Consider the following 27,178-nt stretch of genomic DNA (forward strand, 5'->3'; position numbering starts at 1 on the left):
GAACTCACCACTGCTCTTCCTTCCTCCGCATGAACTGCACATGGAGTCTGCCCATCCCTCTCTGCCATCAGCCCTGTCCCTGCTTTATCCTAAGGCCTGAACTTGGAGTGGCATCTGGGTAGGCAATGGTTGGGAAGCTAGTTAGGGTGACTTATTCACAGAGCTGGTTTGGAGCAAATCTGATAGGGAGGCATGAAGGGGTGGGGGACAGGAAATTTCCCTTGAAGAAGCCTTGGCAGAGTAAGCACACTCTTTCTCTTCAATGTTATGTTTATGTGCCGGGGAGCTATTGCAGATTTAGGGACAAACAACTCACCCATCCGCCCGCAAGCACCTCATGGCATTTTCACTGTTTATTTGACAGGCACTTCAGGGCCTTTTGCTCCTCCCAGCCAATGTCATTCCCCACCCAGGATAAAGATGAGGCCTTGCAAAAACACACCACCTGAGCCCTCTATAGTTCGTAAATAGTGATAGTAAAGGGGGTTGGTGATAAGAATCAAAGGGCGAGGATAAGATGTCACAGGAACTTAGCACTTGCTACTATCTCAATAAAATATGAGCCCATGGAAATGTGCTATGATATATTCCTCAGAAAATGTTTATAACATGGCTTTCATTTCTTTCTAAAATTAATTTTCTAATTAAAACATAAAAATTACATATATTTACCATGTACACCATGATGTTTAAAAATATGCACACATTAGGCCAGGCGCAGTGGCTCACACCTATAATCCCAGCAGTTTGGTAGCCCGAGGCAGGTGGATCACTGGAGGTCAGGAGTTCAAGACCAGCCTGGCCAACATGGTGAAATCCCATCTCTACTAAAAATACAAACACTAGCTGGTGTTGTGGCACATGCCTGTAGTCCCAGCTACTCAGGAGGCTGAGGCAGGAGAATGGCGTGAACCCAAGAGCGGAGCTTGCAGTGAGCCAAGATCGCACCACTGCACTCCAGCCTGGGCAACAGAGCTAGACTCTGTCTCAAAAAAAAAAATTCAACACTCTTAAAATCCAATCCTTTCTTTCAGTGTCATCCTCTCCATGAAGTTTTCAACTGTCCACACCATTGAAAGCCCTTTCTTATTTTGCAGATTCTATGTACATGCCAGTCCCACAGCAGGCAACTTCCGTGCTTAGGAACTGAACTCACCCACTGAGTTCTCCGTCTTCCCTCTACCCCACAATCATGCACCATGTCCTGCTCGTCCTGTCTGCTTTTTACCCCTCCAAAGTGTTCCTCCTTCTCCTTACTCACTGCCCCTGCTCAGCGCAGGCCCACAGCACCTCTCCCCTGAAAGAATGCAGCAGCCACCTGCCCAGGCTCCAGCCTCCAGCCCTGCCTGACATGGCCATTCCAGGTGTCAGTGTTCTCTCTTAAATCTAGTAGAATTCTATTCTCTGTTACTACTGTCCAGGAATCCTAATCTGCCCTTCAGGGCATCTTCAGACAACACTGTTCTTATTTCCACATAAAAGTCCTTCACATGTTTGAAGGTAATTATCATGTATCTCCTTGGTATTTTCTTCTTTAGGAAGACAGCAAAGTATAAAGGATGAAACTCTGAGTTCAGTGTTGGAGGCCTGGGGCTTTTGATTCTAACCAGTTGAGTATCCTTGGGCAGGTCATTTGTCAATGCTGAGCCTCTGTGCCTCAGTTCCACCCCACCCCAAGTCTCGCTCTGTCACCCAGACTGGAGAGAAGTGCAGTGGTGCAATCACAGCTCACTGCAGCCTTGACCTCCTGGGTTCAAGTGATCCTCCCACCTCAGCCTCCTGAGTAGCTGGGACTATAGGTGTGCACCACCATGCCCAGCTAATTTTTTGTTTTTTTTGTACAGATGGGATCTGACTATGTTTCCCTGGCTAGTCTTAGACTCCTGGGCTCACACAATTCACCTTGGCTCCCAAAGTGCTGGAATTATAGGTGTGAACCACTGCGCCCAGCCCAAAAGTCCAAAATTAAACACTCCCAGTTCTTTCCTCTATTCCTCAGGCCCAGGCATGTTTCCAGATCGCTCATCTTTGTATTGCTTGATAAGAACAGCAATCTCCTTTTGGGAAAATCTTGACCCCTCCACATTCACCAAGTGGTGTGAATGGCAGCTGCCAAGTTTTTAGAAAGCCCACACTCCAGGCTACCAGAGTGGACCAATCATAGTCCTCTAATCTCCTGGCCACAGTTAATCCGCCTAGAGTAAGGCACCTGACCAATTAGATCCTACCCTGAGATTTTTAAATTTTGGGCCAGAGAAAATAAATATTGGTTCCTTTTTAGGGCTGGAGTTGGAAGACGTGAGGTATGGAAGCTCCTAGGGGCTGTAATTCTTCTTCTTGGAGATGACTCATCAGAGAGAATGACGCCAATATTCGGAGACACAGAAATGAGAAGTGGAGAGGTAACCCCACGGAGTTCCAGTCCTTGGCTCCAGGTATCTCTGAGGACCAACTGCACCCCTTCTCTGACCATAGCTTGCTTAATTCCTCTTTTTCCCAGGTTGGAGTTCCCTCTTTCCAAGCAAACAAGCACAAAGCAATACATTAGCCTTTCAAAGCAGGCCTCACATGGAGACAGCTGAGGCTCGTCTGTACCTCCCCCAAACCCTCAAACTAACTCCCCACTCTCCCCACCTCCCGCAAACAGCAACTCCAGATGGGTAAATGGAGTTTGTGTATAATACAAGAAAGGATGTTATATCTTACTATATGGCCACTGTTCCCAAGGGAAACTCAAGATGCATCTTAGAGCAATTGTGCCCCTTGTTGATTCATACTGAGCATGTGGTCACCTCAGAACTTGAGCTCTTTTTCATGTAAACTGTGGAAGCCAATCCTTTCCCTTTGCCATGCTATGATTGTACAGTTGGGTTTTATTTTTATTTTTTTCTTGGATGGGGGAGGTGGTGGGCAAGGCTTGGGACCTAATTGCAATAATTCAACACTTAACTTAGTTAAATGTTATACATTGGACTGGGGCCAGTGTTCCAGCCCATCAAGATTGTTTTAACTCAGGATTCCATCACTGATAGCAGAATTTCCCAACTGGTCTACCAAATAGAATGAATTACAGATGTGCCAGGATATTCGTTCCTTTCATTCTTTGCTTGGTGAAGTGAAGCTTGGGACACTTAACCCAAGTTAGTGGCTCCTAACTCTTATCATTTTCTGAGTATTCCTATTTCAAGTTTCCATAGTTATGGTAACATTGGGAAGGTAAATGTTTTATAACATAAAATTACTTACTAACAAAAAAATGCTCATTTATGAAATCAGTCCCTACTTAAACATCTCTGCTTGCTTAATCTTGGTGCATGTTTTCATCCATCAAGTCATATTTTTGTTGCTTAGTCTCTCCCAGATTTATGATTTCTCCACAATAAACTATGAATGCAATGTGATTTGGTTTTACAGGGTAATTCTAGATTTTGCAAAAGAGAAATTTTTTGCAGTTGATGAAAGTGATGTTGGAAAACTGTATCACAAGTAAAGCTGCTGACGGTTAGAGAGGTTACCTACTGGACAGAAGAAAACCCATACAGATGCTTTCCAATAATCAAAATCGAATAAGATTACATGGTGGTTAAGAGGAGGCCTTAAGAAAATTGTAAAAGTCAAGTGTGTTGTGAATCATATTTCAATACAGCTGTTTTAAAAACCCAAATGTGAACTAAGAAATGTTATATTATGGCTGGGCGCAGTGGCTCACGCCTGTAATCCCAGCACTTTGGGAGGCCAAGGAGGGTGGATTACAAGGTCAGGAGATAGAGACCATCCTGGCCAACATGGTGAAACCCCATCTCTACCAAAAATATAAAAATTAGCTGGGCATGGTGGTGCATGCCTGTAATCCCAGCTACTTGGGAGGCTGAGGCAGCAGAATCGCTTGAACCAGGGAGTAGGAGATTGTAGTGAGCCAAGATCGCCACTGCACTCCAGCTTACTCTGACAGAGCAAGATTCCGTCTCAGAAAAGAAAAAAAAGAAAGAAATGTTATAATGTTTTAGCATAAAATTACATCATAAAAATGTACTCAAACCCTCCTGTACAAAACCTAACAACAATTGATTTAGTCCTTGTGGGGTTTTAGAATTAGCCTATAAAAGGGGTATAGCTCAGTGGCAGAGCATTTGACTGCAGAATTAGCCTATAGCTGAAATTATAATCAAAATTGTGTTAATATAATAAATAAACTTATTTTCTTAATATTTAGTTTTGTTTTTCAAAATAAAAGTCCCAATCAAGAATTTATTTTTGTATTTACTATGAAATTTTGACCCAGGCTTAATTGTATCCACCTTAAGTGAGCTTTTCCCAGGATCAGTTGTCTTCAGATTATGAGGGCTTCCTAAACCTGCCTTGTTGCCATTCCTGCCATTGTTGCAGCTTTCATCCATTGCTCCTTGCCCTGTCCACTGTAGAAACATAGAAAAGGCCCTGCCCCTCTGCTCTTCCATGTGACAGGCCTTCAAAACTCTAATGATAGTTCTCGTGGCTCCAATAAAACTTCTTTTCTTTACAACAAGTTCACTTCCTTCAACTGTTTCTCATCTGACAGAATTTGAAATTCTCACATTCATTCTATTCAATCATTCAACAATTTATTGAGAGCCTGCCATGTCAAGTACTGTTACAGGCCCCAGGAAGACAGCAGTGAGCAATTCCCCCAACTTCCCACCCCACCCTGCTCTTCTGAGGGAGGCTTCCATTCTGTTAAAGGGACAATAAACAAAATGGGCGAATAAATGAATGGATGGCTGGACAGATGGATGGATGGATGGATAACTGGACGGATAGATGGAAAGATGAATAGTTGGATAGATAGATGAGTGGATGGACGGATGGATGGATGGATGGATAGATGGATGGTTTGTGTGTGCACTCCTCAGTCAGCCTGCCACTGAAATGTTGAATACTTCTCCAGATAAGCTGACAAATGTAGGGTAGAGGAAGAGCTTCTTCTCTGATGCCAATACTTCTGTTCATAAACCTTCACGTAACACTTTCTTGGAAGTGACATTGCTCTGTTGACTCATGTCTTCAACTAAAGCCACGAGATCTTACATATGCTACTCTTAAAATACATATCCCTTTATCCTGTTCTTGTGCATCTGTTGGACTCTGTGCAGAATTTTATATTGATCCTTATTACTTTGCAATAGACACATATTTAGAATGTAAAATCTGCAAACTGCAGGAACATATTAATATATGCACATCAGCATCACTGCTGTCTACAAACTTAAGAAGCAAAATGCTAATTTTAAAATTGAGTGCTTGAATAAAGCTACTCTAAAAGTTTAGATAGTCCTAATTACTACTCTGAAAAAATGACTGCCCTGCCTGAAAGCCCATAGTTAACCTGGGCTCTAGGATACCATTAAATAGCCAAGCATGTAACATTTGCCATAATTACAAGCTGGGCCTTTTCTTCTCTTATTCAAGATGGTTGCTCAGGACAGTCATTTTTTTCTTTAAAGGATGCTGTAAGGACCTATCAAAGAGGCCCCCATGATATCACAGCTCTGCTTTATGATTCAAAGGGAGCATCTTTCATACCTCTGGATACTCCTGGCATTAAGTAATTAATAGGGTAACTGGCTGTTTAGTGTCCCTCTCCTGCTAGGACGCATAAACTTCACAACAGCAGGGGGTGCATCTGACTTTTTCATCAAGTCTCCCCTGGATCTTGCACAGTGCTGCACCCATGACAGACACTCCATAAACTCAATAAATATTTGATGAATATAAACATAAATTTACAGTCTCATCTATGCCACTAACTAATATTGGGCAAGTCATCTAACTCCTCTGGGTCCTACTTTGTTCATTTTAAACTAAAGGGATTAGTCCAGATGATCCCAAAGTTTCCTTTTCCCTCCCCTCCCCTCCCCTCCCCTTCCCTTCCCTTCTCTCCCTCCCTCCTTTCTTTCTTTCTTTCTTTTTTTTTTTCAGGGTCTCCCTCTGTTGCCTAGGCTGGAGTGCAGTGGGGCTGTCCTAGCTCACTGAAGTCTTGGATTCCTGAGCTCAAGCGATCCTCCCATCTCAGTCTCTCAAGTAGCTGGGACCACAGGTGCACGCCACCACGCCTAGATAATTATTTTACTTTATTTTTGTAGAGATGGAGGTCTTGCTATATTGCCCAGGCTGGTCTCAAACTCCTGGGCTCAAGTGATCCTCCTGCCTCAGCCTCCCAAAGTGCTGCACTGGCCCTTTTCTAATGTTCATATTCCATATTTCCATCTTGTTGACTCAATGGCTTCTTGCCTCTGTTCCCCATCAAAGACTCTAAAGCTAGATTGTTTTGCAGAGTATGGGCAAGTTTTAATCACATGCATACCCTGGACCATGGGAAAGACTAGGGCAAAACACTCTTTAAAGGATTTCTATAACCTACAGGGACTCCTAATTCAAAGTGACTACAAAAAAAAAATAAATATTTAGGCTGCCAAATAACTATACAGTTATTTCAGCATTACATTTTTCCAGAAAAAAATCTATAACACAAAAATACAATCACAGTCAGAGATCTTTTCTGGCAACAAACCCAGGCTTTGAGCAAGGATATTCAGAAAATTTTAGAAAATAAAAGGAAAACCCTGGTTCAGAACAAGTTAACAGGTTGGTTCCGTTTGGAATACTAAATGCCAGATCCTGCAACAGAAATGTTATCCCACATTTCACATGCTCTAAAAGCCGAGTCAATTGCTAGTGCTAATATTATTCTGTCTGCTAGTTATGATGAACGTCCTTCCTATCTTATTGCAAGCTTTAACTACAACTACAGCCTCAAACATTAGCTGTACGTGTAAAAAGAAACTTATTTTAGTCTAATTTAAAAGTAGAGCATTTTCATTTCATCATCAGCCTCCCCCGCTATTTCCTGTGTTATCAGATGTTGGAGAGTAAACCAGCAGTCTGTGAAACTGGCAAGCTGGTAGACAAAATAGGCACATTCAACCAGCATTTTCTTAAATAAGAACCTAAGATGGTCTGACTTCTTAATGGTGATGGAGAAGATGCACATATTCAGAAGTTATAAACCCAGAAGAAAAAGTACCAAGGAATTCCCAAAATGACTAACCCAATTCTAGAGGTTTCCTCCAAAACTCTATAGATTGCCTCACTTTTATGCTCTCCTTTAAAAAAAAAAAGACACAGCCAATTTAATCTCTGCAGAGACAGACCTATACATATCCCAAGGAACTAACAATTCCAATTGTTAACTAGCTCCTAGACTGGCATACTCAATTCTTCTGTGGGACAGGTTGTTGTATCTGGCACATTTTTAAGTATGGACACAGAAAAATACATGTGCTGTGTAGGCTCTTGTTTGAACTTGAAGAGTAATTTTCTGTTTAGAAACACCCTATGTTACCGAAGACAAATTTGCTCCATGGAAATGGTTGACAATCCAAAGGGCATCAAGCCCCTACATAGGATGCTCATGGGAGGGACATCTTTTCTGCAATTGGGACATTCAAAATGGTCCCAAGAGTTAGGAAAATGGGTAATAACTCATGAATATACTCACTCCTCCAGTCATCCATCCAACCACCATTTACTAGGCATCTACCACACATAAAACATTGTCAGTAAGAGACCAGTATTGTTTTTCTAAACATAAACAGTGAAAATTTTAAAAGTCCCCAAGTTTTCCCCACAGAACAGCAATTTTGATCAATTACTGATTTTGTTCATTTTTCTGTGTCTTAGAAAACCAACTGTCCTATTTCAGTCTAAATTTTACCAAACTGGCTGAAATTGAAAATTTTCTGACCAGAATGAAGACCATATGACAAGCCTATTGTGGTTTCAATAATTTCTCCAATGGGCAGATCAAGAATCATTTAAGGCATTAAATCATCCTCTTTCCTGGGCCATCTCAGACCTACTCTGGGTCATGTGAATGGCTGGTGGAAACCAAATTGAAAAGCTGTGAAAACATCCTGTAATAACAGGGAAATTAACAAACCCATTCTGTAATGCATATTTACCCCCATTTCCTCTGCCCCCATTATCTTTCTATGAACCCACATGCATAAATCTTCATGCAGACCATAGTAAACAGTACATGTAAAATGTTAAATACATACATTCCTTCATACCCACACAGATAATGGTATAATGTGATATACTCCTAAGACTCAACTTGAGCTAATGTCCATAAACAGAAAGTTATTATTAATGCATTTAAAGTTTCGTTTAAAATTCTATTGTGAAGGATAATTGGTTAGCTGAAATGAATATACTACCATACCTTGATAGGATTTGGAAAAATATTAGATCGAGACCCAGTAATGAAATGCAAGGTATGTAAAATCACACATAGTTGGAATTAAGAAATTTCATGGCTGTAAATGTCTGAGATGTCAACATATTTTCCCCATAAGCATTTTAAAGAGAACAAAAATAGATCCAGAGTGGCCAAGTGAATTGCCTCAGGTGGCTCAACCAGTTTCTGTAATCTGGAAATACACACCCTTATTCTCTTACTGATTGTCATAAAGATTGTAGTAACCTAAGAACACATCAGCCTAAATTTGACAAGAGTCAAAATATGACTCAGTGATAAGTAGCTGTTCTCTCTTTATAGGCATTAGCCCACCCCGAGTGAGTGACGGTGCAGTCATTACAGCAATAACACAAACCAATACCACGTTGCTTCCACTTATCACATCACCCTAATGAAGCTAAGGAAAAAGGCCACCAAGTCTGTACACGTGAACTTAACTTGAAGTGCACCCTACTTGGATTATCTGAGTGCAAGCCCAACATCTTCCTCTAGATTCTGTCATTTTTCTCTTCAAAATTCCTAACTAAAACAGGCTGGGTGTGGTGGCTCATGCCTGTCATCACAACACTTTGGGAGGACAAGGGGAGGACTGCTTCAGTCCAGGAGTTCGAGACTAGCCTGGGCAACATAGTGAGATCCTATCTCTACAAAATAATTTTTTTTTTTAATTAGCCGGGCATGGTGGTGCACGCCTGTGGTCCCAGCTATTCAAGAGGCTGAGATGAGAGGATCGCTTGAGCCTGGAAGGTTGAGGCTTCAATGAGCTGTGATGGTGCCACTGCACTCTAGCCTGGGCAACAGAGCAAGACCCTGTCTCAAACAAACAACAAAAAGTAACACATGAACACAGAAAAATTAAAACACTGGAGAAATGTCTAAAACAAAAAGTTCCAAATGTCCTCCATCCACCCAAAGGTAACCACTATCAACAGTTTTTTGTGTATCCTTTCAGGAAAAAAAGTAATGCATATACCAACATAAATATATTTCTTTTTAAAACATACCTAAATCACATTATACTATACACACTCTTCTGTATCTTAGTTTTTTTCTTTTTATAAATCCTGGCAGACTTTCCATATCAACACAAACAGAACTGCCTGGTTCTCTCTGAGGTCTGGATGGTATTCCATTGCATAGACGCAACAATAATCTATTTAACTGGGCCCAAGGCCAAACATTATTTTTTGAAGGGCAGACAAGCAGCCTGGTTTGATTCTGTCTTCACAAAGGCTGCCAGGAGCTCCGTTTCATTAGTTCTGATGGTAAGCTGTCATTTCGAGGACAGAAACTCTATTGTTAATCAAAGCCAATTTTGTCTCAACTAACATTGTATTTCTGGAGCTTGGGAACACAGCTAAACAGGTGACAAAATATAGAAGGGAACAAAGAAGCGGGGAGTGGGAAGGAAAAACAAGAAAGAAGAGGTCAGTAGTGAGGGAAAGAAAGAAAAAAATAGGCCGGACGCTGTGGCTCACATCTGTAATTCCAGCACTTTGAGAGGCCGAGGCAGATGGATCACCTGAGGTCAGGAGTTTGAGACGAGCCTGGCTAACATGGTGAAACCCCATCTCTACTAAAAATAAAATAAAATAAAACAAAATAAAATAAAATAAAATAAAATAAGCTGGGCACAGTGGTGCATGCCTGTGATTCCAGCTACTTGGGAGGCTGAGGCAAGAGAATTGCTTGAACCTGGGAGGCAGAGGTTGCGGTGAGCAGAGATCATGCCACTGCACTCCAGCCTGGGTGACAGAGAAAGACTCTGTCTCAAAATAAATAAATAAATAAATAAATAAGTAAAATAAATAAAGCAGTGTTATACAACGTTCCAGCACCTGGCAGATGCTCATTCAATACCTTTGAAATGACTGAATAAATGAATGAGTGAAGAAACTAGAATAAGTGTACTTTTAACACTTAAAATATTAAAATATTAGGCCCGGCGTGGTGGCTCACGCCTGTAATCCCAGCACTTTGGGAGGCCGAGGTGAGTGGATCACCTGAGGTCGGGAGTTGGAGACCAGCCTGGCCAACATAGAGAAATCCCATCTCTACTAAAAAAACCCCACAAAATTAGCCGGGCATGGTGGCGCACACCTGTAATCCCAGCTACTTGGGAGGCTAAGACAGGAGAATTGCTCGAACCCAGGAGGTGGAGGTTGCAGTGAGCCGAGATGGTGCCACTGCACTCTAGCCTGGGAAACAAGGGCAAAACTCTGTCTCAAAAAAAAAAAAAAAAAAAAATTAAAATATTAACTGATATATGGCTCCTATTCTCTGAAAAGCAAACATTCTTTTTGAGCTTCACTGTCCAATATGGCAGTCACTGGCTACACATGGCTACTGAACATTCGAAATCTGTGTTGTCTATAAAACACATACTAAATTTCAAATATAAAAGAAAGATGTAAAATATCTCAGTAATTGTTATATTGCTTATATATCAATAAGAGAATATTTTAGATATATTATTACATAAACTATATCATTAAATTAATTTTACTTGTTTCTTTTTACTTTTTTTAAATTACTGCAGCTGCTAAAAAATTTTGAATTTCACATATGGCCCACATTATACATTTTTTGGATAGCGCTGGTTTTGAATGTAGATGCCGTCACAGCAGTGACTGTCTTTCCTGCTCTAACTCAGCACCCAACACAGGGCCTTGAGAATATAATAGATGCTCCATAAATAACCATCAGATGAACAGTTGGCTCTGATATCTACATAAGGCAATAACCAGGCCTTGGACTACAAGACAGGAGGCCCTCACCCTGATCCTAGCCCTAATGGAAAAGCAGGTGTGTGACTTTGGGCAAGTCACTGAAACTGCCTGGGCCTTGTTTCTGTCATCTTTAAAACGGAAATAACATTAACATCTGCCTTATAGGGAAGCTACACAGGCCAAATGAAATAATGTCGATAAAAGGGTTTTGAAAGAGGGTAACACAGATGTCAGGTCCCTCCTGAATTCTACTATTCTCTTCTAGTAATAGTTGCAGGAGAAGTGAGATGCAAAAAATACTGAAACAACAGGGTAAGAAATTGACCGATAAAATTCCTACATCTGATGTTTCCATTCTGGCATACATTAGAAAATTCAGACAGAGACAGGTGCAAACTTGAAATTCTCACACGAACGGAAATTTCAGCATTCATGACTCCCTTTTCCCCGTGGCTCACCAAACACAGTTGACATAGGAACTCACAGACACTTCTTTGAGGGACCATGAAAGTGTAACGTGAACAGGAGAAGGCCCTCTCTGGGTGGCCGCCAAAGCGGCAGGAGAGGCCGAGTTTACCACCCCACCAAGAGCTCTCGGCTTTGCAGGAAAACTGTAATCCTGGGCGACTCTGAAGGCTCAGGGGAAAATTTCCATGGGCACAAAATCTATTGTAGGCATCAGTCCTCGTTAACTATTCCAGGAGCAGCAGGCAGTGACTCACAGTTAGGAGTGTGAACAGCCCCTGATTCTGCAAGGCAGTTAGGGTATCAGGCAGGGGAAACCCCAAGTGACTCTTGGACAGGCTGTAGCTTTTTGGTGACATTGGAAGGATTTCACCATCCCAGCTGGTTATCTTCTTCCCAAATCAGAAAGATCATTTCAAAAAGGAAGAGAAAAAGAAAGCGTCCTTCAGCAGGGGGTATTTAAGGAGGATCCTGGAGGAGGCAATTGCAGAGTGGCTTAAACCACAGCAGAGAAAGAGCAAACCCAACAGCCCACAGGCACAAGGCACCAGGACAGCAGCACCACAATCGTTGCTTTCAAGAGATCCAAGCCTAGATTTTCCCCTCAGTCCTGCAAGGTGCCCCATAAGCCCCAGAAGTCATCCATGACTTACCATCTGCAAGGCCACCACACCGAGCAGAGCGCAGCAACTTCCCCTTTGCTCAGAGGGTCTGACTCCCTTCTCTTCTCTCAGGGCTGCTGCTTGTCACGTGCCAAGGCCAAGCTCTGAGCCCCTTGGGACTACTGTGTCATGACCTGCCCATAATAGCCTATAACAGACCACAGGGCCTGAGCTATCGCAGGCTCCTGTGACCCAAAAACCAAAAGACAAGACACCAGGCATGGAGCAAAGCTCAAAGCCGGGCTGCACAGCAGAACCAACTTGAAGGCTTTTTCAAATTCATATTCCCAGGACAAACCTCTAGAGATTCGTATTCAGTAGGTCTGGGGTGCGGCCCAGGTATCCACATTTTAAACATAGTGCAGGGAAATTGCCAATGCTCAGCCTGACTTGGAAATTTATGGCCTGGAGCACTGAGGGAAGCGTCATTTTCTCTGATCCTTTGTCTTCCTTGAGCATTCTTCATTCTTTATCTCAGTGTGGAAGAGGAGGGTGGAGAGGGAAGACTTAGGGGAGAAGTAAGGCCAAGTGTAAGCTTTCTAGGCCCAAAGGCCCTGTGTTCCAAAGTGAGTTCCAGTGCTTACCCCAATCATTTAACCTCTCTGAATCTTAGTTTTCTCATCTGCAAAATGGCGCTGAAACCATCTGTGCACTTGGGGTTGTGGGAGGAATAAATACATGTAAAACACCTGATGCATTACACAGGGTAACTGTCATAAAAACCATTCATCTTCTTATGAATTCTTTCCCTGAGGAGAGGAGGGTACACGTTCTCCATACGACCATCTTTGCAAGAGAAACTACAAATGTAAACAACAGACTGAACCAAGCATAAAGAGAATAAAATAAAATAAATAGCAGTAAGGAAGGCGGTAGATTCAGGTTGCATGGGGGAGGGTGGGGAGATGCTGAGAGCAGGCTTGCAACCCTGTCTCTGGGGGCTCTATAGCAGTATGATCCAGAGGAAATTAACAGAGATTCACAAAAATTTAGGCATGAAGCTGTATGAACATTTATTGCAATATTATTTATAAAAGGGGAAAAATTAGAACTTAAAGGGGTTTTTTTCTTCTTTAACATTATGACAAACACAAATTATTTCAGAAAAAAGTTTCTTTTTAAATTTAAGAAAAGTTACCCAATGGAAGATTTTTCAGCTATAAGAAAGAAGAAAATCTTGCCATTTGTGACAATGTGGATGAACCTGGAGGACACTATGCAAAGTGAAATAACCCAGATACAGGAAGGCAAATACAATATGATCTCACTTATATGTGGAATCCAAAAAAGTTGAACTCATAGAAGCAGAGAACACAATGGTGTTTACCAGGGACAGGGGTAAAGAGGGGGACTTGGGGAGATGCTGGTCAGAGTTGAACTTTCAGTTTTAAGATGAATAAACTCAGGCCAGACGTGGTGGCTCACGCCTGTAATCCCAGCAGTTTGGGAGGCCGAGGCGGGAGGATCATGAGGTCAAGACATCGAGACCATCCTGGCCAACATGGTGAAACCCCACCTCTACTAAAAATACAAAAATTAGCTGGGCGTGTTGGCACGTGCCTGTAGTCCCAGCTACTCAGGAGGCTGAGGCAGGAGAATCGCTTGAACCCTGGAGGCGGAGGTTGCAGTGAGCCGAGATCACGCCACTGCACTCCAGCCTGATGACAGAGCGAGACTCTGTCTCAAAAAAATAAATAAATACATAAACTCTGAGAATCTAGTGTACAGCATGGTGATTATAGCTAATAATACCACATTTTTTACTTGAAATTTGCTAAGACTAGACTTTAAGTGTTCTCACCACACACACACACAATGGTAACTATGTGTGCTGATGTATGTGTTAATTAATTTGATTGTGATAATCATTTCACAAAGTATATGTATAAAAAAACACTTTGTACACCTTGAATATATACAATTTTTATTTGTCAAGTGTACCTCAATAAAACTAGAAAACATTAATTAATTAATTAGTTAATTAACTTAGGAAAACATTTTGGAATCCATTTGATTATAGCTGAAAGCATTTTTAAATATTCCTTTATTTTTCTTTTTCTTTGAGACAGGGTCTCGCTCTGTCTCCCAGGCTGGAGTGCAGTGCCGCAATCACAACTCACTGCAGCCTCAACTTCCAGGGCTCGAGCAATCTTCCCACCTCAGCCTCTCCAGTAGCTGGGATCACAGGCACATGCCACCACGTCCAGCTAATTTTTGTATTTTTTGTAGAGACAGGTTTCCGCCACATTGCCCAGGCTGGTCTTGAACTCCTGGCCTCAAGCAATCTGTTCCCCACAGTCTCCCAAACTGTTAGAATTACAGTTGTGAGCCGCTGCACCCAGCCCTTATGTTTTCTTTTAAACTGTAGTTTAATATTCAGACTAGAACATTAATATCAACAAAGGCAGGCCAGATAGACATATCCCTCTAAATTTTTCCCATGGAAATCAAAGGCAAAATATATGATACTTGTGGGTACCATGAGAGCTTCTGAAACACAATGGGAATGGAGAGGGAGGGGCGAGGCAAGGAGAAAATAATGCATATAAAGAAGCAGACAAGATCTCCACTGTAATACTATTAATAAATAATATTAAGAGAATTCGGTTTAATGCTTCCCTCCACCCTCAACACACACACACACACACACACATCACACGAATGAGAACTTTTGCAAAAACACTCAATATCACCCACAGAGTCCTTTCCCACACAGTCTAACAGAATCTATTTTTATATTCCATTGAGATTTGAAGCAAAGAATAGAGCCCCAGTAAAAAGAGGAAATAATTTCTGTGCTGTACCTGGGGTTTTCTCACTTCCTTATTTTAAAATAATCTTCCAACAAGTCCAAAAAGTCAGATCAATAGTCCAGTCTTCTATGCACAGGTATACATCACTGCAGACATTTTGGAACTAAACTGAATCAGTTAAAAAGGTTCTCGGTAAATTGCCATCTTCTTAGAAAACTTATAATGATATATTACAGTGCTGGAGGCTGAAAGAAACCTTCCAAATCATCTGGTCCAACCCCATCATTTTACAGATGAAGAACTTGGAAAATAAACTGGCTGATCCAACACACTGAAGACTCTAATTAAAACATGTGCTTAATTTTAAGGTGGCTGACAAATTTGGAGATTGGGGTGGGAAATAAAACCTCCAAAACATATTTTAGTAGTAATTTTGATCAAGGGGCTTATTAAATGAAGAAAGAGTAAAGATTGTGATCTCAGTAGCACCCCATCCCAACATCTAGAAACCTGAAAGATTGAAAACTGCCAGAGTGAACGCACCGAATCCATGAGCAGGGTCAAAGGAAGAGAACGCAGGAGCTCTACCCTGAAGTCTGATGGCCTAAGTACCAAATACTGGCCTAATTTTATACCTAACTGATGGGTGTCCAGGAGCTGCCCTGATGTGATGGTGCCTCCATTTCCGGAGAAGTGGAGATTAGAGAAAATACTTCCCATGCGACAGAGGTACATGACCATTGATCTGACAAAAGAAAGGTGGCTTAGACCCCTTGTTTGTACTCACTGGTACCTGGACCAGCAGCATCAACATCACCTGTGAGCTTGTTAGAAATGCAGAATCTGGCCGGGTGCGGTGGCTCACGCTTGTAATCCCAACGCTTTGTGAGGCTGAGGCAGGCAGCTCACTTGAAGTCAGGAGTTCAAGACCAGCCTGGCCAACACGGTGAAACCCCATCACTACTAAAAATACAAAAATCAGCCAGGCATGGTGGTGCATGCCTGTAATTCCATCTACTTGGGAGGCTGAGGCAGGAGAATTGCTCGAACCCAGGGAGGCAGAGGTAGCAGTGCCGAGATTGCGCCACTGTACTCCAGCCTGGGTGACAGAGCGAGATTCTATCTCAAAAAAAAAAAAAAAGAACAGAAAAGAGAAAAAAAAAAGAAATGCAGAATCTTGGCCCCACCCAAGGAGTCAGTATATGCATATTTACAAGATCCCCAGGTCCTTCTGTGCACATTAAAATTTGAGAAGCATTGTTTAGCTAGCATAGCACCAAAAGAAAGTATAATTGACTACCTGTAATCTAAGTTTCAAGAATAAAATAACCTCCTCTACTCTATTACCCACTCCACTCTCTTTGATCTTTAAGCTTTACTTTAAACTTTAAATGGTCTAAAATTTAGCCTAAATTTTAAATGGGCTTAGTGAATATCTCATTAAATAGTCCTTTTTATCAAAAGGTATCTCAAAGTTAAGAAAAATATACATATAGACATGTAAATATTCTGGGACTTTTATCATTTTAAAGGGTTACATAAATTATAAATTGAGGTATTTTTCATGCTATTTACTGCTGGGGTCTGAGTAGGAACATGACCAGTATTTCTTCAGCTGGGAGTCAAAAACCTCAGGTATACCAGGTGAAGGAGGAAAACTGAATTCAGAAGAGAAATGTGTTCCTGGTGAAAAGGGGAACTTTTTGTAAGGGAATGTTATGATCAAAAGGCTGTAAAGGTCACATGGCCCAACCCTGGTCCCAAAGCTAAATCCCTTTACAGCACATCTGCAGTATCTACTCTCTTACTCCTGGAGATGTGGCGCTTACCACTTTCAAAGGCAACCCATTCCACCTTCACACAGCTCTAATAATTAGAAAGTTTTTCCTAAAATGTGTCTCCCTCTAGTTTCAATAGCCCTACAATCAATAACTCCACAATTATTGTCTCTACTATTAATTCATCCCCATTATCAATTTTCCATTGCATTTATTTATTTATTTATTTTGAGACAGGGTGTCACTCTGTTGATCTCCAGGCTGGAGTGCAGTGGCTCAGTCACAGATCACTGCAGCCTCAACCTCCCAGGCTCAGGTGATTCTCCCACCTCAGCCTCCCAAGTAGCTAGGACAACAGGTGCACGCCACCATGCCCAGCTAATTTTTGTATTTTTTGTAGAGACGGGGTTTTGCCATGTTGTCCAAACTGGTCTCAAACTTTGAAGCAGAAATCCTTCTGCTCCAGCCTCCCAAAGTGCTGGGATTACAGGCATAAGCCACTATGCCCAGCCAATTTTTTTTTTTTTTTTTTTTTTTGAGACGGAGTCTCGATCTGTCACTCAGGCTGGAGTGCAGTGGTGCAATCTCGGCTCACTGCAAGCTCCGCCTCCTGGGTTCACGCCATTCTCCTGCCTCAGCCTCCCATGTAGCTGGCACTACACGCGCCCGCCACCTGGCCTGGCTAATTTTTTGTATTCTTAGTAGAGACGGGGTTTCACCGTATTAGCCAGTATGGTCTCAATCTCCTGACCTCGTGATCCGCCCGCCTCGGATTACAGGCGTGCTGGGATTACAGGGATCCCAGCTAGGATTACAGGCGTGAGTGCTGGGATTACAGGCGTGAGCCACCGCTCCCGGCTATGCCCAGCCAATTTCTTATTGGGATTTTTTTTTTTTAACAGAGAAAGTCAAAGAAACAAGTTTCACGTATTTATTTCTCATGGGACTGGGCAGCTGGTGGTAGTAACGTATATGAAAATATTAGCTTTTGCTTTTATTTTGAGGTACCTTAGGAAAACCTCATGTATGCAAGAGGAGTATTTTAAAAAAAGATGGGTTATCACAAGTTATAGGGAATGTACCTAAGGACACAATTATCCCAGAAATGTAGCATAGGGAGAATACTGTCTTTAGACACTGTTCTAGCCCTAAGCCTCCTGGGAGTCAAAGCAGGTATGAAACGGGGCAAGAAGGTCATACTTCAAAAATATTTAAGATTTTCTGGCCTAGGTGAATCACAGATTTTTAGCCTTGGGAAGTGTCTGAGATCAAGTCTAAATCTGCCACTTACAGAAAAGGAAACTGGAACTCAAAGAGGCAAAAGGACTTGCTCAGTACTAGGCATCTGGTTAGCAGCAGAGCCGGGTAATGCAGTGTCCCTAACCCTGGTCAATGCTCTTTTTCTACACTGCCAGACTCTGAGTATCAGGTTTGTTAAGAAAGCCTGTTCAGCAAAAAAAATCAGGAATATGGCATCAGAGTCAAGGCCAACCAAGGGCCATGGCTATGGAATACCCAAAAAGCAAACCCAAGCCATCCTAGCACCGACAGAGATCTTGAATCCCCAAATTCACAAACGTAATACCAGACAAGAAAGTTATATTGAGGCTATAAGCCTTCCTTCCTTCTCTTCTCTTTCTTATAATTCCATTTGTCTCTATATCCATTGATTCTGAACTGCAAAGATATCCCACTAAGCAGCTTATTTTAATCTCTCATTAAAGTAATCTCTTTCTGATGAGAAGTTCCTGCTCTTAGAACAGGAGCATCCTGTAAATGAGTTCATTCTTTCCAAGACACTTGAAGCTAAAGGCTCATAGCATACTGAACTACAGTCTTTGGTAAAAAGTGAAATATTAGAAGAGATCAATTTATCCAGGCATTGAATCACTGGACACATCCAAACAATATTAAAATAATCCTTTTTACTATCTACTTCAAAAAATAACACTACTGTATTTTTTTTTTTTTTTTTTTTTTTTTTGAGACGGAGTCTCACTCTGTCGCCCAGGCTGGAGTGCAGTGGCACAATTTCGGCTCACTGCAACCTCCGCCTCCCAGGCTGAAGTGATTCTTCTGCCTTAGCCTCCCGAGTAGCTGAGATTACCGGCACGCACCACCACGACCAGCTAATTTTTGTATTTTTTTAGTAGAGATGGAGTTTCACCATATTGGCCAGGCTGGTCTCTAACCCCTGACCTCATGATCCGCCCACCTCGGCCTCCCAAAGTGCTGGGATTACAGGTGTGCACCACTGCACCCAGCCACACTACTGTAATATTTTAAAGAACAATCTATTACAGCATACAGTGTGAGATGCCCAGTCAGTGGCAATATATCCATGGTGGGTTCCAGCAGCTGGCCTGCGAGATCCTAATGGACCGATGCAATGACATAAGATCATCCACAGAAACAACCAGTTGTATCTCAGTTTTTTGTAAGTTTGGACAGATCACAATTCCTTCAAAGTAATGAAAGGCAATCATGCAAAAATGAATTATATGCTTTTTCTATCATTGTCTTTCTAACGTAACGATAAGCAAACCCTAGAAAAAGTACTAATCCAGGTCCCGGCATTTCAGGTGAGACATGTTTTACATTCACACTAGTGATTTATGTTACAAAATGAGAAGGAATCTTACTTTGTTAAAAGACATGGTCATATTTATTGGTTTAGAGTAGCCAATTCCTGGGATAAAAGCATCTAGGAAGTTACGTTACCTTTTTAAGGCCACTGAAAATTAGTAAATTCTTGATTTCGTTTATCAGATGGCATGGGGTGGGTGAGACAAATTAACGCCCAAGTCACACCAGGGATAACTGAGGCACAGTTAAATCAGGACCATAATTTTCCAGGCTTCTTTGCTGGCGTCAGGTATATAAGAGCTCATGTGGCAAGAGAACAGAATATAAACGCATAGCCCATTCATAGCCCACAGTGAGGCAAAAATAGAAAACAAAAAGAGGCCGGGTGTGGTGGCTCATGCCTATAATCCCAGCACTTTGGGAGGCCGAGGCAGGTGAATCACCTGAGGTCAGGAGTTTGAGACCAGCCTGACCAACATGGTAAAATCCCGTCTCTCCTAAAAATACAAAAATTAGCCGGGTGTGGTGGTGGGCACCTATAATCCCAGCTACTCGGGAGGCTGAGGCAGGAGAATCACTTGAATCCAGGAGGTGGAGGCTGCAGTGAGCTGAGATCACGCCACTGCACTCCAGCCTGGACATCAGAGCAAGGCTCTGTCTCAAAAAAAAAAGCAAAAAGAAAGCAAAAAGAGGAAGAAAAGCTGTGATATGTGTCCATCCCAGAGCATGTCTTCTGTTACTGTTAATCAGAGTGTGTGTCACACTTCCTGGGGCCACTGAAGTCACTAACCCCAGCAGAAAGGATCGGAATTTTCCTACTCTAAAAGGAGAAATGGCAAAATATAGAAGCTAGGCTGGTGGGAAATAGAGAAGAGGGCTATTTCTCTATAAACATGTTATCGAAAAAAAACAATGCCTTGGCCGGGCATGGTAGCTCATGCCTGTAGGCCCAGCACTTTGGGAGGCTGAGGCGGGTGGATCATTTGATATCAGGAGTTCAAGATCAGTCTGACCAACATGATAAAACCCTGTCTCTACTATAAATACAAAAAAATTAGCCAGGCATGGTGGCATACACCTGTAATCCCAGCTACTCAGGAGGCTAAGGCAGGAGAATCATTTGAACCTGGAGGCAGAGGTTGCAGTCCACTGAGATCACACCACTGCACTTCATTCAGCCTGGGTGACAGCGGGAGACTCCATCTCAAAAAAAAAAAAAAAAAAAAAAAAAGCCTTTTTCTTAACAAAAATGTGAAGGTTGCGTGATGATAAAATGGAAGTAACATGCAAGCAGGAGAGTGGGCAGTCTTGTTCCTCACACCAACAGCAAACTAAGTCTCTGCCTCCCACCCCCACTACTTTCTAGACTGGAACTCTGTCCTGTGTCTTCCAAGGCATAGAAAATTCTAGAAAGGGCTGGGCGTGGTGGCTCACACCTGTAATCCCAGCACTTTGGGAGGCTGAGGCAGGCGGATCACGAGGTCAGGAGATCAAGACCACGGTGAAACCCCTTCTCTACTAAAAATACAAAAAAAAAAAAAATTAGCTGGGTGTGGTGGCGGGCGCCTGTAGTCCCAGCTACTCGGGAGGCTGAGGCAAGAGAATGGCGTGAACCCAGAAGGCGGAGCTTGCAGTGAGCCGAGATTGCACCACTGCACCCCAGCCTGGGTGACAGAGCGAGACTCCGTCTCAAAAAAAAAACACGAAAATTCTAGAAAGAAGGCCTTTGCCCTAGTACAGAAGACAAGGGACAGTGTCCTCTTCCTCTCTTGATAGTCCAGGAGAGCTGTCCTGCCCCTATCCCACCCCAGAAATAGGCTGCTCTAAACCCATAAATATGACCAGGTCTCTTAACATAGTGAGATCCCCGCTCATTTTGGAATATAAACTTACACCTAGGACCTGGATTAGTAACTTTTCTAGGGCTTGCTTATCTTTAGAAGAAATCCTTACCTTCAGAAATGGCTTTTTTCACAGCTGCCACGTAGGTCTCTGGCTCATCGTCACAGGTGAGCTCCTGCCAGTGGGCCCAATCTGGAAAGAAGTCTAGGAACTCCTCGCTGTCCCGCACGCCGCAGAGCAGCCTGACCACGCGGTGCGGAGGATGGAAGGCTCTCTGCAGCAGGGGCAGCAAGGCGGGCTTGTGGAAGTGCTGCACCAGCTCTGCGGACAGCAGCACCACGACACAGCGAGTGCTGAGGAAAAGGCTTAGGTCCTCTGCCGAGAAGGAGGCCTCGGGGCCCAGCCTGTGAGTCAGTATCTTCTGGCTGCGGACCTGCCGACTAGACAGGAACAGGGTCTGCAGGTACTGGCACCATTCCTCGGCATCCGGGCTATAGACGATGAGGATGTCGCATCCTCTGGGCACCCCTGGGCAAGAATGAGGCACAGAAGCATGTTAGCACACCTCCCCTTCTAGGTGGCTCCCGAGAGCCTGCAAAGGTAGAGCATCCAGACGCTGGGTCTGGCACCCACAGTCTTTCATGGTGTGCCTCCAGCACACCAGCATACCTCACTCACGCATTTCTTTCCCCATTAACAGTCTGTGTTCCAATCATACCAGACTCCTTATCTTTGCCCAAACATACCACGCTTTTTTATTATTTATTTATTTATTTATTTAGAGACTGAGTCTCGCTCTATCACCCAGGCTGGAGTGCAGTGGCCCAATCTCGGCTCGCTGCAACCTCTGCCTCCCAGGTTCAAGTGATTCTCCTGCCTCAGCCTCCCAAGTAACTGGGATTACAGGTGCCCGCCATCACGCCAAGCTAATTTTTGTATTTTTAGTAGAGATGGGGTTTCACTATGTTGGTCAGGCTAGTCTTGAACTTCTGACCTCAAGTGATCCACCCGTCCCCGCCTCCCAAAGTGCTGGGATCATAGGTGTGAGCCACCAGGCCCGACCCCATACTGTTTTAGATCCTTGCACGAGCTACTGCTTCTGCCTGGCATGCACCTTCCCCCCACACCTGATGCAGTATGAGATCATAACAATAACAACAATAATAATAAATAATAATAATCGCAAGAGTAAACACTTATATAGAGGTGACTATGTTCCAGGCCCTCTTCCAAGCACATTGCCTACTAAACTCATTACATCTTCACAGCAACTTTAGAAGGTAGTTACTATTATTAGCCCATTCTTTAAAAAAATGAGAAACCTGAGGTGTGACAGGTTAAGTAATTTGCACAAGATTCACAGTGGCCAAGTAAGGATTTGAGTTAAATTAGATATTTCATGTAAACTGCTAAGCATAGTGCTTGTCATATAGAAAACCCTCAGGAATTGGTAGCTGGTGTCATTATCCTCACATGAATATAATAATGTGTCATATTAAAGTGCATGGTAGTTGTGAACTAATGCTGTGACCTCCACAATACAATCTGCAAGGTGTCCCTCACCACACCTGGCCCATAACATAGGTTTTCTTCCTCTAATAAAGCACAAATGCCAAAAAGAGAGTCAAAAAGGGCTTTCAGGGATCACTTGGCCCAAACTCCTCATTTACAGAAGAAAGAAACACTTCATCTAGGAAGGTTAAGGGACTCGCTCAACTTCATACTCTAGATTACTGGCAGAGCCAGAACTGATGCTCACGTTGTTCCCTGGTTCCCAGTCCAGCCTCCTTCCCAACTCACCTGCACCACCCATCAGGAACTATGTCAAGAATCTTACGAGTAATAAGTCATAACTTCCAATTACCAAAGTTCAAAAAAGCTTGGCTCTTAATGTAACTGTTACCACTGTTTTGGGTCATCATCTCTCCATGAATTCAACAAACTGTTCTGTGTGTGGTTTGGAAGAGGTGAGTATAAAGTGTCCATACAACACAACAGGGAACTCAGAGAAGGAAGCTGGTCACATTTTATGAAGGTTGGGAACCACCTAAGTTGTAGACTAAAACAATTAAACGCTAGGCCTGGGCCGCATTTCATTGATGCTTCCTGTTGAAAACGACAGAGGCAGGACTTAGGCAAGACCTAGAGGCTCTGAAAAGATCATAGGATGAATCCTCTTTCCTGCCCCCATCCAACCCACCACTACATTCAAACCAAAAAGCAACATGTACAATGCAAGCCCAACATAGTTCTGATTTCCCCCAGGATGATATTACCAATTTTTTGTTGTTGTTGTTGTTGAGACGGAGTCTCGCTCTGTTACTCAGGCTGGATGGAGCGCAGTGGCACAATCTCGGTTCACTGCAAGCTCCACCTCCCGGGTTCACGCCATTCTTCTGCCTCAGCCTCCCAAGTAGCTGGGACTACAGGCGCCCGCCATCACGCCCGGCTAATTTTTTTTTTTATTTTTAGTAGAGACAGGGTTTCACCATGTTAGCCAGGATGGTCTCGATCTCCTGACCTTGTGATCCGCCCGCCTCGGCCTCTCAAAGTGCTGGGATTACAGGCGTGAGCCACCGCACCCGGCCATATTACCAAATTTTTAAAAATAGCAAATAAAACGAATGTTTGCAGTTTCATTCTTTTTTTGAGCCCCCCTGGTTTTCTGGAGCCCTAATCCAGTGCTAATATAAAGCCCACAGTAGACTTCTCAGCAGGAGCAAGTTAATCAGCCTGAGAGTATTTTTGAAGGGAAGGTGTACAAATCTTTTAAAAAGGCAATCTTAGACAAACAGTATAGAACTGGCGAAAACCAGTCAGCAATTCTGACGGTGCCCTGGACATTTGTGGTTCTGTCACGGTCTGTCCCCTCACTTGTGAACATAATGATCCTTTTCAGGAATGCCTACCCTGATTCCAAAGCTTACACAGATTAAGGACAAAAAGTTAACGCACCCGTGCTGCAGCCTGCCATAAAAATAAATAAATAAATAAAAATCTTTGCTGCTTGGATCTTTTTTTTTCTGTGTAGAATATTTCTTTATACCTCAATGGAAAAATAATTTCAAGACTATAGAAGGTATAACATTGGCAAAGCTACATAACTATGCAACTGACACTGAAAAGCAGAGTTAAAGTATCAGAACATATTTACCTTCTTTCTGTCCTTCCTTCCTATGTGGCTGGTTTATCTTAAGAGGCAAACATTCTTCTAAGTGTGAAGTGTTATTGCAGATGTGTGTGCATGGGCACGTGCCATCAGGTAGGAAAGGTGCAAGACTTTACATTTCATTATAACATTAAGGATGCAATGTTAGTGATGCTGTGCAAGGAGCCTGGAGCATTTTGTAAAAATGCAAAAGTGAAAAAGGGTAGCCACCACCTTCCTCTGCATACATATGCGTATCATCTCAACAATTTGTGCTGTAGGCAGAAGGAGAATAACATCTCAGGAAGGGATGGTTGTGGTCCCATATACTAGTGATGAAGAAACCATAAGTAGTGTTTTCAATAGGGTTGGCAAGTGATGGCAAAAAAGTGAAGAAGAGGGAAGAAGAAAATTTCCTAAGCACAAGAAGAACCCTTAAGAAGGCAGCTTGGGGCCAGGCCCAGTGGCTCATTACTAATCCCATCACTTTGGGAGGCCAGAGCGGGTGGATTGCTTGAGCTCAGGAGTTTCAGACCAGCTTGGGCAACATGGTGAAACCCCGTCTCTACAAATAATGCAAAAATTAGGCCAGGCGCGGTGGTTTATGTCTGTAATCCCAGCACTTTGGTAGGCCAAGGCGGGCGGATCACGAGGTCAGGAGATCAAAACCATCCTGGCTAACACGGTGAAACCCCGTCTCTATTAAAAATAAAAATAATAATAAAAAAAAAATTAGCCGGTTGTTATGGTAGGTGCCTGTAGTCCCAGCTACTCCGGAGGCTGAGGCAGGAGAACGGCGTGGACCTGGGAGGCGGAGCTTGCAGTGAGCCGAGATCGCGCCAGGGCACTCCAGCCTGGGGGACAGACTGAGACTCCGTCTCAAAAAAAAAAAAAAAAAAGGCAAAAATTAGCCAGGCATGGTGGTGTGCTCCTATAGTCCCAGCTACTCAGGAGACTGAGGCAGGAGGATTGCTTGAGACTGAGAGGCAGCTTGGGTTTGGGGGCACTGATTGACTTAGTAGTAAAGCAACAGCTTTACACTGTTCTAAAGACCACATGGCCATGAGCGATTACTCCAATTTTATAAGAAGAATTTAGTGACCCAAAAGTAAGTGAACATTTTTAAAATGATAAACTCTAGGGCCACTGAGGGAATGGGTACTCATTTCCCCCTGGATCCTGTCTCACCAGTTAACAGCAGATCCTGCTCCTCTGTGAACAGCACATCATAATACTTGCTGTTCATTAAAGACTCCAAGTCAAGGGCTGGCCGCGGTGGCTCGCGCCTGTAATCCCAGCACTTTGGGAGGCCGAGGCAAGCGGATCACCTAAGGTCAGGAGTTCGAGACTAGCCTTACCAATATGATGAAACCCTGTCTCTACTAAAAATACAAAAATTAGCCGGGTGTGGTGGCATGCGTCTGTAATTCCAGCTATTCGGGAGGCTGAGACAGAAGAATCACTTGAACCCGGGAGGCGGAGGTTGCAGTGAGCCGAGATCGTGCCATTGCACTCCAGCCTGGGTAACAACAGCGAAACTCCGTCTCAAAAAAAAAAAAAAGACTCCAAGTCATCAAGGAAAGTTTAAATTGTGATTCAGCTCTGTTTCCTGAGCACTGATCATGTGTTAGTCACTCTGTTAAGCATCTCATGTACATTCTCTCATTTAATCCTCAGAACAATCCACAAAGTATATGTTATCAAAAAGCCCCATTTTACAGACACAGACATTAAAACTCGTTGAAGATTTACTGGTGCTGCTGCCCAAGCGCACACTGTTAGTCAGTGCCAGAGCAGGGATCTGACTCCAAAGTCCATGCTCTTAATCTCTAAGTTGCACACAATTTAAAAAGTCAAGGAAATACAGAATATAGTTTAGAAAATACAGTCAATAAAATACATCTAGTGCCATGGGTTTCTCATACCATTCTCCAGTAAAAGGATCCAGAATTCCTTAGTGAAATGATGGATTCTAGGAATGAGTCTAGGATTAAATATTTCCTGGGGCAGGAAATATTCAATATGAGCCTGGAGAATCTTGTAGTGCCAGAAAGTAACTGCTCAAACAAAAATTCAATGACAGGCATATGTCAAAGGAACACGAGTCAACTCAAAGCGCCCAGTGGCAAAAGCTGGAACCATTTGAGCAACAAAATAAATAAAATAATATTGAATTATAACCCAAAGCATAAAAGAAATATACAGGAGTCCATACTGATACGAAATAAATAATTGAATAAATACATTGGGGAAAAAAGACAAATCTCCCATGCATAACAATTCCGAATAATTTATGTAGATAGATAACTCCACCCTCAAGGAGGTAGAGTGTAACTCCTTATACAGAGAACTTAGTGTTTGGCTGTGTCAAGTGAGTTCTTTCCAAGGAGCACAGTGTGGAAAGGGAGAAAAAAAAAAAAAGAGTAAATTTATAATAGAGAAACCCAGTGATCAAGGTCAGCATCGACAGTCACAAATCATGTTGAGAGTGTGTGCCCTGAATACCACGGGCTGAGACTGCCACTTTACCTCTGTGGTCTTCCTCCCTGAAACCCAGCACCCTGGTCTAATTATGGGAAAAAATATCAGACAAATCCCGACTGAGGGCCATTCTACAAAATAACTGACCAGTACTCCTCAAGACTGTCAAAGTCATCAAAAACAAGGAAAATCAGAGAAAATCACAGCCTTGAAGGGCCTCAGGAGACATGACTACTAAATATAACGTAGTACCTGAGATGGGCTCCTGGAACAGAAGAAGGACATTACATAAAAACTAAGGAAATCTGAGGAAAGCCTGAACTTTTAGTTATGAATAATTTATCAATATCAGTTAATTAATTGTCACAAAAACCACACTAATGTAAGATGTCAATAATAGGTGAAACTGGATGTGGTCTATATGAGAACTCTCTGTAC

The 27,178-nt window shown here is 42.8% G+C and overlaps 1 protein-coding gene across 3 annotated transcripts in view; it reads right to left on the minus strand.

Moving 5' to 3' along the window:
- The window catches only part of PIK3AP1 (phosphoinositide-3-kinase adaptor protein 1), a 127,469-nt gene that overhangs the window by 95,265 nt on the left and 5,026 nt on the right, over positions 1-27,178 (minus strand). The window contains exon 2 of one of the 3 annotated variants that reach the window (XM_054503069.2): positions 21,223-21,639. In XM_054503069.2, coding sequence (XP_054359044.1) covers positions 21,223-21,639 — 417 coding nt within the window. Of the gene's footprint in view, positions 1-11,483; positions 11,686-21,222; positions 21,640-27,178 lie in introns of those variants that run through there. The other 2 variants (XM_054503070.2, XM_054503071.2) reach the window with 2 other exon arrangements.

Source organism: Pongo pygmaeus, chromosome 8 (genome assembly GCF_028885625.2).
Source record: "Pongo pygmaeus isolate AG05252 chromosome 8, NHGRI_mPonPyg2-v2.0_pri, whole genome shotgun sequence".
NCBI classification, from domain to species: domain Eukaryota; kingdom Metazoa; phylum Chordata; class Mammalia; order Primates; family Hominidae; genus Pongo; species Pongo pygmaeus.